At 39.3% G+C, this 19,128-nt stretch overlaps 1 protein-coding gene across 2 annotated transcripts in view; it reads right to left on the bottom strand.

The window, feature by feature from the left end:
• PRKCI (protein kinase C iota) overlaps positions 1-19,128 on the bottom strand; it is an 83,549-nt gene that overhangs the window by 7,908 nt on the left and 56,513 nt on the right. For both annotated transcript variants that reach the window (XM_063662417.1, XM_054482052.2), the window contains exons 9-16: positions 17,499-17,675; positions 16,634-16,731; positions 15,927-16,013; positions 13,338-13,473; positions 5,720-5,807; positions 4,600-4,725; positions 2,144-2,223; positions 730-819 (exon numbers count right to left, since the gene is read on the bottom strand). In XM_063662417.1, coding sequence (XP_063518487.1) covers positions 730-819; positions 2,144-2,223; positions 4,600-4,725; positions 5,720-5,807; positions 13,338-13,473; positions 15,927-16,013; positions 16,634-16,731; positions 17,499-17,675 — 882 coding nt within the window. The remainder of the gene's footprint in view (positions 1-729; positions 820-2,143; positions 2,224-4,599; positions 4,726-5,719; positions 5,808-13,337; positions 13,474-15,926; positions 16,014-16,633; positions 16,732-17,498; positions 17,676-19,128) is intronic.

Here is a 19,128-nt window from a genome sequence, read left to right as displayed (position 1 = left end):
GCAGATCACTTGAGGTCAAGAGTTCAAGACTAGCCTGGCCAACATGATGAAACCCCGTCTCTACTAAAAATACAAAAATTAGCTGGGTGTGGTGGCGTGTGCCTGTAATCCCAGCTACTCAGGAGGCTGAGGCAGAATTGCTTGAACCCAGGAGGTGGAGGTCGCAGTAAGCAGAGATCACACTACTGCACTCCAGCCTGGGCAACAGAATGAGACTCTGTCTCAGAAAAAATAATTAATTTTAAAAATTTGAATATTTTTGTTTTAAAAGTTTTCTAAAAAGCAGTTTAGAAAGTGGTTTTAAGTTTTTAAAGCTGTGATATGTTAGCTAAGACAATAAAATTTGGCCCAAGATAGGCCGGGTGTGGTGGCTCACACCTGTAATCCCAGCACTTTGGGAGGCCGAGGCAGGTGTATCACCTGAGGTCAGGAGTTCGAGACCAGCCTAGCCGACACTGTGAAAACACCCCATCTCTACTAAAACCACAAAAATTGGCCAGGCATGGTGGTGAGTGCCTGTAATTCCAGCTACTAGGGAGGCGGAGACAGAACTGCTTGAACCCGGGAGGCGGAGGTTGCAGTGAGCTGAGATCATGCCATTGCACTCCATCCAGCCTGGGTGACAGAGCAAGACTCCATCTAAAAACAAAAAAACAGAACAACAACAACAAAAAATTGGCCCAAGATAATAATGAAACCTAATAGAGAAAGTAATCAAAATTTACATACCATATCCCAATCAACATTTCGGAAGAACGGGTGTCCCTGAATATCAGCAAATCCTGTTTGAGGATGACAACCCAATCGTTCCTTAGGGTCCTATGGTGAAAGAAATGTTTCAAGAATTGGGTGAATGTCATGCTTTAAAATAAATCACCTTTGTGATCTGTGTTTTGTGCCCTCACATGATACTCTTATTTCTGAAGTTGGAATGGTCTACCTTTTATTTCTAGAAAGTACAACTCCAGAACAAATTGAGTTATTTGAAACTTGTGATAGGTAAGATTTCCTCATGGCACTTTCTCCACCTATCATGTAATTAAAACAGAGAATCATCACCAATTCCTTGCTAAAGAAAAATAAGAGGAAAAGAGAACAGCAGAATCATTTGAGCAGCACCCAGCCATTTCTTTGGCATGACCTAGTGTGAGAGTCAAAACATGCAAACCTCCAAACTTCATCAGAAGTTTGTTTTTAGCTTAATTTAAAAGCCTCGTGCCCAATTATAGCAACAAACCATCACCTGTGTAAGACAATGATACAACCATTATCTGAATCACTGGACTGAGAAGGAGCCTGCAACTTACAAAAAGTCTTGGCTTATTCATCACTATGAATGAGAATATGTTCCCATTTTTCTTTCTGATAAAAGGTATTTTATTTTGCATATCAACACCTCTTGCCTTCATTTTTCACTGTGTGAAAAATTAGGTTTCAAGTTTAAATCTTTCCTCACATAAATTGTTCATTTTTTAAAAGGCTTCAATTTCTTATTTTATTAAAATTCATTATCTTATCTATTTACCTTAGAAGGTAAAGGTACATCAACCTTTCTATCATACCATTTATTTAAAGTAGAATTTATAATCGCCAAGACCACACTCCTAGATCCTAAAACTCCTCTAGCCTACCAACAGCAACAAACAATTGAATGATGTTCACATTTTTAAGAGCCAAAGATAGCATTTCATTTCTTCCGAATCTTACCTAATTATAGCATTTTTGACATGAGAATTTGTAGGGAGCACTACGGCCCACGTGCTCAAAAAGTACATGGTAATAAATAGATTCTATGGATAATGATACAGAGAAAATGGAAACAGAGTTCAAAGTACAATTATGGCTAAACCCAAAGATTAACTCTTCCCTTATGTGAGAATATGGTATATATTATTTACGCACAAAAAAATTACGTAATATATAGCTGGGGAGTAAATTTTATTGCCAAAATGGAAAGGACAACTAACTTATCTCAGGATCTAATGCTGTCAATTACTCTTTCGGTAAAAGACAAATTCTGGGTCAAACTGAAAAAGTTACATTCTCTACTGTTTTGGAATTTTACATTTCCCAAACCGCTACTGACAGTTTGATATATATAGAAAGAGACAAATCACAAAATATTCTTATACACAATTTATACCTTGTTAAGAAAACTCTTCAGAACACTTGCAGCTTTTACAGACAGAGAACGTGGTATGCGAATTTGTTTTTCCAAAATAACTAAAAAGATAAAAATTATAGTATTATATTTAACTTTTACATGGCTTTAATCTTTTTTCTTCTTTTTTGAAAGGGTCTTGTTCTGTTGCCCAGGTTGGAGTGCAGTAGTGCAATCACAGCTCACTGCAGCCTTGACCTCCCGGGCTTAAGCAATCCTTCCACCTCAGCCTCCCAAGTAGCTGGGACCACAGGCGCCACCATCACGCTCGGCTAAATTTTTTTTTTTTTTTTTTTTGAGATGGAGTCTTGTTCTGTCATCCAGGCTGGAGTACAGTGGCACGATCTCAGCTCACTGCAACCTCTGCCTCCCAGGTTCAAGGGCTTCTACCACTTCAGCCTCCTGAGTAGCTGGGATTACAAGCGTGTGCCACTATGCCCAGTGAGTTTTGTGTTGTTGGTAGAGATGGGGTTTCACCACGCTGGCTGGGCTGGTCTCGAACTCCTGACCTCATGAAGGTAAGTGATCCGCCCACCTCAGCCTCCCAAAGTGCTGGGATTACAAGCGTGAGCCACTGCGCCCAGCAATGGCTGGCTAATTTTAAATTTTTTTGTAGAGATAAGGGTCTCACCATATTGCTCAAGCTGGTCTTGAACTCCTGGGCTCAAGCAATCCTCCTGCCTTGGACCCCCAAAGTGCTGGGATTACAGGTGTGAACCACTGCACCTGGCAATCTTTAAATTTCTTTTTTCTTTTTTTTTTTTGAGACAGAGTGTCACTGTCTTGCCCAGGCTGGAGTGCAGTGGCAGGATCTCAGCTCACTGCAACCTCCGCCTCCAGGCTGAAGTGATTCTCCTGCCTGAGCCTCCTGAGTAGTTAGGATTACAGGTGCCCGCCATGACGCCCAGCTAATTTTTTTTTATTTTTAGTAGAGATGGAGTTTTGCCACGTTGGCTAGGCTGGTCTCAAACTGACCTCAAGTGATCCGCCCAACTCGGCCTCCCAAAGTGCTGGGATTAGATGTGAGCCACTGTGCCTGGGTGCAATCTTTAAATTTTTATTATAAGATATTTAAGGCATTCCAGGAGAAAAAATAAGATATTACATATATAACTGAAGTGCCTCCTGTACTTTCCTAAACCGCTTCTTTTCCCATCTTCTCAGAGAAAGCCTCTAATCTGAATACTATTTACCATTTACATGAATGTCTTATTCTTTGACTACCTAATTGTGCCTCAGTTTCCTCATCTGTAAAATAGGAATAAAAAATACTTCATAGTATTGTTATGAGGTTTAAATGAGTTAATATTTGTAAAATGCTTGGCATATATAATATGCAATTTTATTGGACACTGCCAAATTATTCTTTAAAGCTGTTGTGTCAGTTTTCATTCCCACCAGCAGTCTAGAAGAGTTCCAGTTGCTCCACATCCTCACCAGCACTGGTATTATCCAACTTTAATATTTTAATCAAATGTACCGATATGAAATGGTAACTCATTAACATTTAATGTGCATTCCCTTAATTGCTAGTGAGACTGAATGTCTTTTCACATATTCCATGGCTATTTGGGCTTCCTATTACATGAAATGCCTATTTATATCCTGTGATGGCTTTAATTATTAAATGTAAAATTTTATAGTGGTTTTCATACTTCTTTGGATTCTGTGCTAGAGGTCCCTATACTTGTCTGCTTGTTTCTGTCAATTCTGTATATTCCCTGATGCGGGGCCTTTTTTCCCCATCTTTTGATCACTCATCATCTTGGTGCTCTATTTTCCCCTCATACTGTTCTTGAACTTAGGCACTCAGCCTCGGGGTCCCTGTGTAAAGGTTATCCTCTCTAGTCACAGGATTCCTTTCTCCAATCTGTTTGTGATGGATAATTCTAAATAACCCGTTATGATTTTGAGTATGAGAAGGTAACTGTGAACAGGAGTGAAGACTATAGGAAAGAAAGAATGTATTAAAAAACATCAAAACCTAATACACAGAGGCCGGGCACAGTGGCTCATGCCTGTAGTCTCAGCACTGTGGGGAGGCTGAGGTGGGCAGATCACTTGAAGTCAGGAGTTCAAGACCAGCCTGGCCAACATGGTGAGACCCTGTCTCTACTAAAAATACAAAAATTAGCTGGGCATAGTGGTGTGTGCCTGTAATCCCAGCTACTCGGGAGGCTGAGGCAGAATTGCTTGAACCAGGGAGGTGGAGGTTGCAGTGAGCCGAGATTGCACCCCTGCACTCCAGCCTGGGCAAAAGAGTGAGACCTCGTCTCAAAAACAAACAAAAACAACAATAAAACCTAATACAATGAGTCAGAAGTATATTTTCCAGATTATGCTCATTTTTCTTACTCAAAGTAGTAACCTGAATCACTCTCATTTGTACTCTAGAATAGGTTTTTCTCAGAGAATCTCTGTAAAATACTCCAAATTACCTTGGAAGAGATAATCCTCTGTGTTTTGGTCAGGGTTATCGGAGCTCCCAACAATATCAAATGGAGACCTTCCTGCCATCATCTCAAACATTAGCACTCCAAGAGCCCACCAGTCAACACTGAAACCTTTAGAAAGAAATTTTAAAGCAATAAATTATACACTTTGCATTCTTGAAAGTTAGTAACTGGAGATTTTATCACATAAAGGAAAAAGAAACAATGAAAAAGTAAACTCTAAATGCATTCCAACTATCATGGTAGGCACTGAAGATCATGGAAATGCTTCATTTATCAACAAGGGTAGGTACCTAAAAGATAATTTTAAAAATAATGAGAAAAAAAACTTTCTTTTTCCATGTATGTCTACTTTCAGACTCATGCCCAGTATCTAATATTGTGTGTTGAGGATATAATTAAATTGTATTTCAGAGTAATCTCCTTGGTCTTAAACTTGATCTTTTGCTAGCTGATAAAGACCAGTGAAGGACAGTGGATTCAGACTCTGAGCAGCTTTTACAAGTACCACATTCTCCTTTATATCTGCTGAAGGCAGAGAGCCAAAACCCAAAAAGTCAAATGTTTTCTCAAGATAAGTGTATCTTCGGGTGCCTGAGATCCAGTTAATCCTTCCACCATCTTTCAGATTCCTGGGGGAAATATCCCGGGAAATATCCCAGGAAATCTGAAAAATTTTCCAGGGGTTCATGACTCTGGAGTCACATGGGTGCTGTTCTGAATCCTTGACCTTAGACGAGTTATTTATACTTTCTGTATGTCAGTTTCCTCATCTGTAAAAGGAGAATTAACAGTACTTACCTCACAGGGTTGTTAAGAGGATTAATTTAGTTAATATATGTAAACTGCTTAGAATAGTGCCAGCTACTGTTTAGTGTTTGTCACTAATAAAATATTATTCAGCTTGGTACCCCCAAATACTGCCAAGGTCCCACTGTCTCTGATTTCAAAGTCTGGGGCTCTCCATGTAGCTTTTAACAGGATCAAGAATGCTTATATTAATAAGATCATGTCAAAATGCATTAGTGTACTGTAATGCAATTGGTACCACATTTAACCACCCATCTAGCAATAGCTAAAATAATACCACCAATTTATTTATTACCATAATCTTCTCCTCTTAAAATTTCAGGAGCAATGTAATTAGGAGTACCACAGAAAGTGCTGGTTGTATCTCCTGGCCGTAATCCTTCCTTTTATTAAAAAGAACAGAAAGAAAGAATGAGATAAAAAATTCTGTTTTAAATTCACCCTTTCTATTTCATCTATAAGTTTAGCATCTGTAGTGATACATTAAACTCACTTAACATCACTAGAACAATTGCCTTTATGATTATGATGATGATTATTATTATTTTTGACAGGGTCTTGCTCTGTCGCCCAGGCTGGCATGCAGTGGCACGATCTCAGCTCACTGCAACCTCCACCTCCTGGGTTCAAGCAATTCTTGTGTCTCAGCCTCCTGAGTAGTTGGAATTACAGGCATGCACCAACACACCCAGCTAATTTTTGTATTTTTAGTAGAGACAGGGTTTCACCATGTTGGCCAGGCTGGTCTCGATCTCCTGGCCTCAAGTGATCCACCTGCCTTGGCCTCCCAAAGTGCTGGGATTACAGGCGTGAGCCATCATGCCTGGCAACTGCCTTTATTATTAAAATCACAGATCACCACTAAACAGCTTGAAGAAAACCTGTCTTCATTAGATGTTGCTAGAGTTGATTCAATTAAGGCAAGACTTGAATTTAAAATAATTTACATACAAGTTAAAATTTAATATCAAAATTTTAATATTAGTAGAATAAGGCATATTTCATGAAGAAAAGCACTTTAAATCTCACCTCCTAATACAAGCATTGATAAGACTACAATATTTTCCTTCTGTTTATTTTTCCTAAGAACACCTTTTTTTTTTTTTTTTGGAGACAGAGTTGCACTTTGTTGCCCAGGCTGGACTGCAATGGCACAATGTCAGCTCACTGCAACCTCCGCCTCCCGGGTTCAAGCAATTCTCCTGCCTCAGCCTCCAGAGTAGCTGAGATTATAGGCGTGTGCCACCACACCCAGCTAATTTTGTATTTTTAGTAGAAAATGGGGTTTCTCCATGTTGGTCAGGCTGGTCTCAAACTCCTGACCTCAGATGATCCGCCCACCTCGGCCTCCCAAAGTGCTGGGATTACAGGCATAAGCCACCACGCCGGGCCTGTATTTTAATAGCTATAGGATGGAAAAAATTAAGGCAGAACACACTAACAGGCAGAGTAAAGGAACTACCCAATAATTAATGGGGCAATCACCAAGAAGTTGTTAACAAATATAAACTTGCATACACTCAACAACATGGCCTCAAAATACAAAGAGTAAAAAAGGACAAAATTATTAGGAGAATTTCACAATCTCCAATCATAATAGGAGAAGTTAATATGAGAATAATCTGTATTAGAAAATGATAGATCACACATACTAAAAATCAGTAGGCAGAGAAAGATTTGGAAAAAACCTAGAGTTAAAATATATATATATATATATAATACATATATATGTAGAATATATGTATGTCTATATGTGTGTGCGGAGTGAGGGAGAAAGAAGAGAGACATTAGAGAGAGAGACTCCCTGCATGTAAAGATTATATATCCTTTAAGTACACATGGGCTACTGGCCATATATTAGGTCATAAAGGAAATCTCAATGTATTCCAATGAACTAATATTCAAACCATTCTCTGGCCACAAGGCAAATAAAAAAAATCAACAATAAAAAAGTCTAAAGACAACTGAATCATACATAATTAAGCATGTTTTAGAACTTTATAAGCATTTGCTACAAAACTGAAGACTTTCTAATATTAACAACTATATGAAATTCAACAGAACATATGTACCTAGAACCTAACTACTTTCCTATAGATTATACGGTACAAAATTCTAAACCAAAAAAGAGGAGCAGTACAAAAATCAAGCCTTTCTTCTTTTTTTTTTTTTTTTTTTGAGACCGAGTCTCGCTCTGTCACCCAGGCTGGAGTTCAGTGGTGTGATCTTGGCTCACTGCAACCTCTGTCTCCCGGGTTCAAGTGATTCTCATGCCTCAGCCTCCCAAGTGGCTGGGATTACAGGTGCATGCAACCACGCCTGGCTTTTTTTTTTTTCTTTTAAGATGGAGTTTCACTCTTGTTACCCAGGCTGGAGTGCAATGGTGCGATCTCGGCTCACTGCAACCTCTGCCTCCCAGGTTCAAGCAATTCGCCTGCCTCAGCCTCCCAAGTAGCTGGGATTACAGATAATGCATCACCACGCCCACCTAATTTTGTATTTTTAGTAGTGACGGGGTTTCACCATGTTGGTCAGGTTGGTCTCGAACTCCTGACCTCAAGTGATCCACCCGCCTCGGCCTCCCAAAGTGCTGGGATTACAGGCGTGAGCTACCGTGCCGAGCCTCTGGCTTTTTGTATTTTTAGTAGAGATGGGGTTTTGCCATGTTGGCCAGGTTGGTCTGAAACTCCTAATCTCAGGTGATCCACCCACCTCAGCCTCCCAAAGTGCTGGGATTACAGGCGTGAGCACTGCGCCCGGCCCTTCCTTCCATTCTTGTCCCTGACTCACCCAGTTCCAGCTCCCTAGAGGCAACCACTATTATGTGGCCTTCCAGAGACATTCTGGGCATGGTGAACATATTTTTCTTCAAATTTCACCCTGTTATATATAACACTGCTATAAACATCTAGAAGAAATATTTAGTAATATGTTGTGACTGCAAGAATTTTTTAAATGATTTCTAAAAGGGATATATGCTATTTTTAGAAATATGAATATGGTTTTTGTTTTCTATTATTGGCAATGGCAATACATTCTCATGAAAAATGACATGTACTTTCAGTGCAATAGTCAGAGATAAGAGATGTAGTCTGTTAACTTGTAACAGCTATGCTTAATCATTCACTTGTTGACTGAATGTCGGAATGTAGGTCCATTTGCTAAGTTTTCTACAGCATAACAGATATTATTAGAATTCCTCTGTTGATGAAAAAAACACTTAAAGGCACATCAGTTCATAAAACCACGAAAGGTTGCCACTTAATAAAATCAATGTTCATAAAATATTTCAAACATAACTCTAAAGATACTAATTCAAGTTTTCATCACTATCCTCTGCAAGCTTTATAAAGAAATTCATCCAACACTTGCATGAAGTCAAGCTTCAGGTAAGTTAAATATTGACTCTAAGTCATAAAAGAGCATTCAAACTTTTGGAGGGTTAACTTCTCATAAGCTTTATTTTTTATTTTATATGTATATATTTTGAGACGGAGTCTCGCTCTGTTGCCCAGTCTGGAGTGCAGTGCAGTGGTGTGATCTTAGCTCACTGCAATCTCCACCCCACCCCGGGTTCAATAGATTCTTCTGCCTCAGCCTCCCAAGTAGCTGGGATTACAGGCACTCGCCACCACACCTGGCTAGTTTTTGTGGTTTTAGCAGAGATGGGTTTTCACCATGTTGGCCAGGCTGGTCTCAAATTCCTGACCTCAAGTAATCTGCCCACCTTGGCCTCCCAAAGTGCTGGAATTATAGGCATGAGCCACTGCACCAGCCCTAGGCAGCTCTTGGAGAAGGGGGAAAGGCAGAAAAGGGAGGTAGGAGGACATTTGATTTAAAGACCTACTCGATAAAGATCTCAGATTTATCAAAGACCTGGACTAACTTGATTGAGGATCCCTGTAAGAAATGAAAATGTATAAGAAGCCAATATTATTTTCCAGTAAGAGTAACAAAAGACTAAGAAAGACAAAAAGAGAAAAGACTTTTTTTTTTTTTTTGAGACGTAGTCTCACTCTGTCGCCCAGGCTGGAGTGCAGTGGCGCAATCTCGGCTCACTGCAAGCTCCACCTCCCGGGTTCTCGCCATTCTCCTGCCTCAGCCTCCCAAGTAGCTGGGACTACAGGCGCCCACCACCACGCCCGGCTAATTTTTTTGTATTTTTAGTAGAGACGGGGTTTCACCATGTTAGCCAGGATGGTCTCAATCTTCTGACCTGTGATCCGCCCGCCTCGGCCTCCCAAAATGCTGTGATTACAGGCGTGAGCCACCGTGCCCGGCCAAGAGAAAAGTCTTAATTCATTTTGTGATTTTCTTTTTTTTTTTTTTTTTTGAGACAGTCTCACTTTGCCACCCAGACTGGAGTGCAGTGGTGCAATCTCCACTCACTGCAACCTCTGCCTCCCAGGTTCAAGCAATTCTGCTGCCTTAGTCTCCTGAGTAGCTGGGACCACAGGTGTGCCACCACGCCCAGCTAATCTTTTGGTGTTTTTAGTAAAGACAAGATTTTACCATGTTGGCCAGGCTGGTCTCAAACTCCTGACCTCAAGTGATCTGCCTGCCCGGGCCTCCCAAAGTGCTGGGATTACAGGTGTGAGCCACCACGCCCTGCCCATTTTGATTGTTTAAACAATGCAGTGATTCCACTAAAGTTGTTATTTAAAAATAACATTTTAAAATGTTATTAAAATGCATTAGTGTACTGTAATGCAATTGGTAACCACATTTAACATAACATTTTAGAATAACAACTTGAAAAATGCTGAAAAGTAAACAGAATCAACGTGTGATGCTACATAACAGAATGATACATAAAAGAATCAGACAACTCTATATGTTAAGACTTCACCTGTTATAAGCATTATATATATATATATATATATATATATGACAGGATCTCACTCTGTCACCCAGGCTGGAGTGCAGTGGTGCGATTACAGCTCACTACAGCCCCAGGCTCAAGTGATCCCCCCATCTCAGCCTCCCCAGTAGCTGGGACTACAAGCACAACCAAGCCAGTGTAATTTTCCTATTTTTTGTAGAGATGGAGTTTTGCCATGTTGCCCAGGCTGGTGTCGAACTTCTGAGCTCCAGCAATCTGCCTGCCTCGGCCTCCCAAATTGCTGGGATTACAGGTCTGAGCCATCATGTGTTATGCATTTTTTATAAATATCTTCAGTCAGGCGTGGTGGCTTGCTTTCCTTGTTAAGATAACTGGAACAAAATTATCCTCACATGGTAACATGACAAATATGTAAATGTATGAACTGCATTCCCCATTCACCTGAGGAAAGTGCCTCCAGAGCCTGGAGATTATCTAAATGCGGACATTATGAACTCTTGGGTTTGAGACGAGCCTGGGCAACACGGCGAGACCTCGTCTCTATGTGAAAAAAAAAAGGTAAAAATAAAATAAAAATAAAGATCTTCTTAAATGACTTTATAATATTTATCATAAACTACAATAAAAGTTTTGGTCAGAAATCTCTCTTCAAAACCAAAATATTTACTCAATATCCAAGAGGCAGAATTACTGGATCAAAGAACATGGCCATCTTTAGGATTCCTGATAATTCCCCCATCAAACTGCTTCTCAAAAGGTTTGTAACAATTTATATACACACCAGTGACATATGCCCATTTCTTTAAACTCTTGTACATACAGGCTATTCTAACTTTAAAACCAATATCTCACAGGCAAAAAAAAAAAAAGCCTCATTGTTTTAATTTGTGCACTTTGTATGAAGGTTAATACTCTCCATGTTTTTTGTTCAGTTTCATTCATTCTTGGGGATAAGACTCCTCTATCACTGTCACTTTTTTCTGAAATGAGAAAAAAATCCCTTAGGAAAAAAAATGACACAGAGATCAAAAAGGTATCACAAATAGAAGTGATAGGTACACGGGGTTCCACTCGCTAAGCTTTCTAATTGTTTATGATTGAAAACTTGTATAATAAAAATATGTAAGGGCCGGGCATGGTGGCTCACATCCGTAATCCCAGCACTTTGGGAGGCTGAGGCGGGTGGATCACCTGAGGTCAGGAGTTCGAGACCAGCCTGGCCAACATGGTGAAACCCCATCTCTACTACAAATACAAAAAAATTAGCCAGGCGTGGTGGCAGGTGCCTGTAATCCCAGCTACTTGGGAGGCTGAGGCAGGAGAATTGCTTGAACCTGGGAGGTGGAGGTTGCAGTGAGCCAAGATCATGCCATTTTACTCCAGCCTGGGCAACAAGAGCAAAACTCTGTCTCAAAAATTAAAAAAAAAAAAAAAAAATTAAAATTAGCCAGGGATGGTGGGGCACACCTTAATTTCAGCTACTTGGAAGGCTGAGGCTGGAGAATGGCTTGAACCCAGGAGGTGGAGGTTGCAGTGAGCCAAGATCGTGCCATTGCACTCCAGCCTGGACGACAGAGCGAGACTCTGTCTCCAAAAAAAAAATAATAATTAATTAATAAGTATCATGTGAAAAGTGCAGTTGAATTCTGTACATAAAAGCAAACATAGTTTAAGTGAAGATTTTATTCTTTAATGCATGCTGAACAGATAATAAAGTTAAATCTTCGATACAACTAGGTTGTCATATGCCATGTTATTAGCATTTAGATAATCTCCAGGCTCTGGAGGCACTTCCCACAGGTGAACAGGGAATGCAATTCACACATTTACATACTGGTTGTTGTATTACTATGTGAGGATAATTTTGTACCAGTTACCTTAACAAGGAGTAGTTCCTTACACATTTTGTGGGAAAATATCAGACATTTAAAATGGAACACTGTTATAAAAAGGATAAAACATCAAGAAATAGGCCAGGCGCGGTGGCTCACGCCTGTAATCACAGCACTTTGGGAGGCCGAGGTGGGCGGATCACCAGGTCAGGAGATCGAGATCATCCTGGCTAACATGGTGAAACCACGTCTCTACTAAAAATACAAAAAATTAGCCGGGTGTGGTGGCGGGCGCCTGTAGTCCCAGCTACTCGGGAGGCTTAGGCAGGAGAATGGCGTGAACCCGGGAGGCAAGGCTGGCACTGAGCCGAGATTGCGCCACTGCACTCCAGCCTGGGTGACAGAGTGAGACCCTGTCTCAAAAAAAAAAAAAAAAAAAAAAAAAGAAATAAGGAAGACATATTCTGAGAGTAACTAAAATTCTTGTTTTATCCTATTATGCTTTATGTCAGATGTTTAAAATTTTTTTTTTTTTTTGAGACGGAGTTTCACTCTCATCACCTGTGGTGGAGCACAATGGCACAATCTCGGCTCACTGCAAACCTCTAACTCTGGGTTCCAGCAATTCTCTTGGCTCAGCCTCCTGAGTAGCTGGGATGACAGGCATGTGCCACCACACCTGGCTAATTTTTATATTTTTTAGTAGAGATGGGGTTTCACCATGTTGGTCAGGCTGGTCTCAAACTCCTGACCTCAGGTGATCTGCCCGCCTCGGCCTCCCAAAGTGCTGGGATTACAGGCGTGAGCCACCGCGCCTGGCCTAAAATTTAAATATAAAAAATGTTTGACTTCTGAGGAAAATCCTGAATGCATTATATAAGATTCACTACTAAATGGCAAAAATTGGAAGGTCATATGCAAATGGTTGTGTTAAGCAGTGGAATTGCAGACAATTTTTATTTCCAAATTTTCTTCAATTGTATTTCAACTTTCAAGATAAAAAGTTATGTATAATAAAAAGAAATTAGCTCTTATTGTAGTACACATAACACAGAAGATACAAATTTTGCAAATGGTTAGAAAAAAAAGTACATTTTTCTTTGTGCTAGAATTCCACAAAGCTTCTTAAGTAAATTAGCAAAATTAGTAATCATTTCCCCATCTTTAAACATGAAGTTATTTTACAAAGACTACTAGCTGCTGAAGACCTTTTAAAATAACTAGAAAATTTTCCTTACCTTACACATGCCATAGTCAGTGAGTTTAATGTGGCCTTCAGAGTCCAGTAATACATTGTCCAGTTTCAAATCTCTATAAATTATCCCTCGCTCATGAAGATAATTTAATGCTAGACTGATTTCTGCAGAGTAAAATCTAAAATAAAATGAAAAGTCACTTGATTCAACCATATTTAAGTTCTACATTTACAACTGGAAACACAAAAATTCATATCAAAACATATTTTTTTCTCCCAGTGATTTTAGGAACAAATTTAAAAAATGAACTGAAGTACCACTTTAAAACATCTGAGCCCAAGACACAATTGTAAAAGTTCCTGTCTAACTTAAACTCACATTTTTCATAAAGCTATTAATTTGATAGTCTCAAACAGGGGTTCTTAATCTGGGTCCTTGGGTGAACTTCAGGCAGTCCATACTTCTACAACTGGGGGCAAAGGTGTATGCCCATATGTACATGCACAGTATCTACAGAGTCCTCAAAGCTTTCATCACTTCTCTAAGGGACCCGTGATCCTCCGAGAAGGCTAAGAACCACTGACGGGGTCGAGAATAGAAAGAATACTACAAGCTGACTACTCAAAACTATAAAATCCTCATGAAGGTTTTAGAAAAGGAATTAAATGAAAATATTCTACAACTATAAAATTTAATATTAAACGAAGAACTTAAAAAAACTGCTACCAACTCACTGATGACAACCCAGAACTTTTGGCCTGAATAATGAAAATGCAACGCCTGAGCTGATGTATGGCTGTTTTGGTGGCACATTATCATGATCATGTGTGGAGGTACATAACATACACCTCCTAGGTACTTAATTATGTGATTCGGGAACTTAAGCCCTTGTTCTGGGCTTTAGTTCTTACAAAAGCAAAGATGGTATAAAACCAGAACTGGCACATTAATATAGTAAAAACCAGACTAGCTTTCCCACATTCAACTGAACAAACAAGGAACAAATATTGGCTATGTTCACAATTCAAAATATCATCTGTGGCTCTGCTATGAAGGGTGACCATTTGATAAGGCATAAATACACATGAACATAAATGAACACCAAAACAACAACAAAAAAACCCAAATAAACAAAAAACCCGGCTTGGCCTCAAGATTAGATAAGTACAATTTACATCTTCTTATGAAATTTTTGACAAGCAATAATGAAGTAGCAAATTTTCTACAAGTTTTTAATTTAAATGAAATTTCTAATATTTATTCCCTGCATGATAATAACATACATATACAAACTCACATGCTTCATTTTGGCATTACTCTTGTAAAGTAGGAAAGGGTGAGAATTACTGCTGATTATGAATAAGAAACAAAACATGGTATTGATGGATTAAACTTTTTACTCAAGGCCAGAATCCCTTCCCACCTGTCTCCTCCATCCAACACATAAACAATTTACAATCTTGCATATTAATATCAAATTAAGGGAACAAAATTAATATTCAATACTCTTTTTTTTTTTGAAACAGAGTCTCACTCTGTCACCAGGCTGGAGTGCAGTGGCGCAATCTCAGCTGACTGCAACCTCCGCCTCCCAGGCTCAAGCGATTCTCCTAATTCAGCCTCCTAAGTAGCTGGGATCACAGGCGCCCGCCACCATGCCCGGCTAATTTTTGTATTTTTAGTAGAGATGGGGTTTCACCATGTTGGCCAGGATGGTCTCGATCTCTTGACCTCGTGATCCACCCGCCTCAGCCTCCCAAAGTGCTGGGATTACAGGCATGAGCCACTGCACCCAGCCTATTTGATATTCTTTTATTCATCAGTAATTATGGGATTAAAGGGAAAAAAAGGCAAAGAACAGTCGGAAGTATATACTAGTTTAAGAGGGATCTTTTTTTTTTTTTTTTTTTTTGAGACAGAGTCTTGTTCTGTTGGCCAGGCTGCAGTGGTGCGATCTCGGCTCACTGCAACCTCCGCCTTCCGGGTTCAGACAATTTTCCTGCCTCAGCCTCCTGAGTAGCTGGGATTACAGGCACCCGCCACCACGACCAGCTAATTTTTGTATTTTTAGTAGAGACAGGGTTTCACCATGTTGGCCAGGCTGGTCTCAAACTCCTGACCTCAGGTGATCCACCCGCCTCAGCCTCCCAAAGTGCTGGGATTAGAGGTGTGAGCCACTGTGCCCAGCCAGAGGGATCATTTATTTACTCTCAAGTATGTATGAATAGCACTCTTATCATGAAGAACTCTCTGAGAGACCACTACAAACCTGAAAAGACTAATAAGTGTTTATTAGTCTCAATTATTTAAACGGCTGATGCTAAATAGACAAAATATTTGAAAAGGATTGGTTTTAGTAGACTAAAGGTTTCCCTTTTAATACTGTTTACGCTTTTCAATTGCTTAGGAAGCACTGTGTGCATGTGTATGTACATGTATGTGTATAAATGTAAAAGAATATATAATTGTTTTACACATATATAATGTAAATTAACTTTTAGCTCAGCCTCTGCATGACTTACAAAGAATTAACTAGTATCAAAATAAATTATCTACTGTTTCCAACCACTGCACATAAAAAGCCACATGGCCCCGAAAAGAAAACAATACAAACAGTAAACAAAAACTCACCTGGCATGTTCTTCAGGAAGTTTTCTTTGTCGCTGCATATGAAACATTAGGTCTCCTCCATTTACATACTCTATGACAAAGAACAATCTAAAACACAGGAGAGAACCCATGAAATCAAGATCCAAAATAAGGTAGTGTAACTTTGCATTTTCAGAAACCATCACAACAGAGAGCATTCTCTACTATTTAGCCTTTAAAAAGATGTCAAAATTTTGGTGGAAACAAAGGGTATCTAGGGTACGGAAGATACGAGAAAGTAAACCAGCATGATAATAATTTTGTAACCTACTACTTCTGTTCTAAACTAGTACCACTTTTACAATCCAGAGCCACTCATTACCATCCTAATTTTAGCATTTGCTAAATAAGTCATTTTCGACTGTCAAGGTATTTTTCCTCCTTGTTAAACTCTAGAAAATTTTAAGTCATAAAACTAGAATACTGGGGATATTTAAAAGGTTGGATTTCCACTGCCATAATTATGACATGGCTATTTCTTGTTCTGCCTAAAGTAGGTCATTTCCTAATGCTGATCTAATATCAAACTGATATCATTGATGGCAGTATTATTAGTAGGAAGTTATAAGCCTAACACTGTTGCGTCCTCCATGATATCTACTTCATGAATTAGAGCAGAAAGGTTCTAACTGTGTAATATGACCAAAATTATAAAGCCCAGTAATCATTCCACTATCTTTCAATCTTACCTGCTTTCTGTCTGAAAGCAAGAATGCAGCCCAACAAGGAAAGGATGATTAGATGCCTGCTCAAACACATGCTTCTCTGTCTGCACCCAATCAATATCCTATTTTGAAACATGTAAGAAATCTATGTCAAACTTATATCACAATTAATGATAAATTTGCTCTGAGCAATTCAATGGTCACAAATGCAATGGTTAACTAGGCTAAATATCAAAACCATTGATAATCATGAAACGAAAATTTACATACAAAGAGAAAAATAACACTAGTCAATCTTTCAGTATTATAAAACTGTCTAGAAAACTTTTACAAAGCTCAAGTATTTCTCCTGATAATAATGTGGTTTGATTTTGTTTTTTTAAAAAAATCTAATAATAATCAAATTACTTTAAATATCTTATACAATCTATAAGAAAAGTAAACCGAAATAATATATTTCATTTACTTAGCACATATTTAGAAAAGCAGAATGAGATAATAAAGCACAAACATAGAGGTTTTCTTTAAAATAGTACTCTTGGTTGGGTGCAGTGGCTCATGCCTATATTCCCAGCAACTTTGGGAGGCTGAGGCGGGTGGATCACTTGAGGTCAGGAGTTCGAGACCAGCCTGGCCAACATGGTGAAACCCCATCTCTACTAAAAATATAAAAAATTAGCTGGGCATAGTGGTACATGCCTGTAATCCCAAGCTACTTGGGAGGCTGAGGCAGGAGAATCGCTTGAACCTGGGAGGCAGAGGTTGCAGTGAGCCAAGATTACACCACTAGCACTCCAGGCTGGGTGACAAGAGCGAAACTCCGTCACAAAAGAAAAAAAAGAATAGTATTCTTAAGCAGTTTAGAAGCAATAAAATATGCAGTGCTTACCTCATCATCATTAACAAGCTCTTTTTTCACAACTTTCATTGCATAAATACGATCTGTTTTTTTTAATCGAACCAACAGTACTTTGGCATAACTTCCTCTTCCTATTACCCGGAGCAAATCAAAATCCTGAAGACCTAGACTGGATGAAGCTTTGCCACTTTCCCTGGTGTTCATTGCCTGTTGAGAACATTTGTATCAGAGTTATAATGGGAAATGCTTTGCATAGTACATTATATATTTCTAACACCTAGTTGTACCTATAACGATTTAAAGATATTTTCCTAACATAAAAATATTTTAAGTTCTTAATATTTTTCAAATGTCATTCCAAAGCATATAATCTAACTATCCAGATTATATGGATGAATTTTGAGATAAGAGGAATGGTAATAAGAATGGGAAGGGAGTTGAAATCACAAAAACATCGAAGGATGTCTTAAAAACGGTACGATAACTTTTGGGTACAGAGGCAATAGAGATACAGGAATTAAAAAAACACATTAACTTTGGTGACCAAGAGATTGGGGGTACCACTGACAGGGAACATCAAGTGTGGCTAGGATACGATTGACAGTTACTGGAGAGAACGATTGGGTTTTTCATGATAAATTCAGAAGTTATAACGAGACATCAAGATGAAAGAGTCTGCTGGAAGCCTGATACATAGTGAGAGGACACATTCAGAGGCGTTTTTGGATGCTATAGACAGAAAACAAGCATGAAGTAGTTCAGCGAATGGAAGACATTCTTTTCCACAGAATACCAAGACCCCTTTGGGACGACAAAGTAAGCCTTAAAATTCATTCACAACTACAAATGTAAGCTTCTGGCAATTTACAGAGAAGCCTGAAGACAGTCTTTTATTAGATGCCTGCAAAATCATCAGCACACAATGGACCCATGAGAATAAAGTATGAAATCTCTGAAGTGAAGAATACCAAGAAAAGCAAATAGTAAATTTTGAGAAAGATAAACCCGCAAGCACAAAACTGAAAGAAGGGTATTAGAAAAACTGAGTGAGAATGACAACTTAAAAACTTAGAAATAATAATTCGGGCTGCGCACAGTGGCTCATGCCTGTATTTCCAGCACTTAGGGAGGCTGAAGCAGGTGGACTGATTGAGCCCAGGAGTTCAAGACCAGCCTAGGCAATGTGCAGAGAAACCTCATCTCTACCGAAATATACAAAAATTAGCTGGATGTTGGTGGTGTGCACTGTAGTCCCAGCTACCTGGGAGGCTGAGGTGGGAGGATCACCTGAGCCGGGCAGGTCAAGGTTGCAGTGAGCTGTGATTGTGCCAGTGCGCTCCAGCCTGCATGACAAAGTGAGACCCTGTCAATAATAATAATAATAATAATAATTTGATTTGGTAACAAGGTGATACAGTTTGAATATTTGACCTCTCCAAATCTCAAATCTCATGCTGAAATGTGATCCCTAGTGGGAGGTGTTTGAGTCTCAGGGACAGATTCCTCATGAATGGCTTGGTGTGTTCCTGTGTAATGAGTGAGTTCAGAGTGTGGCACCTCCCCTGACTCTCTTGCTCCCTCTCTTGCCATGTGGCACACCTGCTTCCCCTTTGCCTTCTGCCAAGACTGAAAGCTTCCTGAGGCCCTCACCAGAAGCAGA

This window comes from Pongo pygmaeus, chromosome 2 (assembly GCF_028885625.2).
Source record: "Pongo pygmaeus isolate AG05252 chromosome 2, NHGRI_mPonPyg2-v2.0_pri, whole genome shotgun sequence".
Lineage (NCBI taxonomy): Eukaryota > Metazoa > Chordata > Mammalia > Primates > Hominidae > Pongo > Pongo pygmaeus.
Note: the sequence above shows the minus strand (reverse complement) of the source record. Positions and strands in the feature narration are given on the sequence as shown.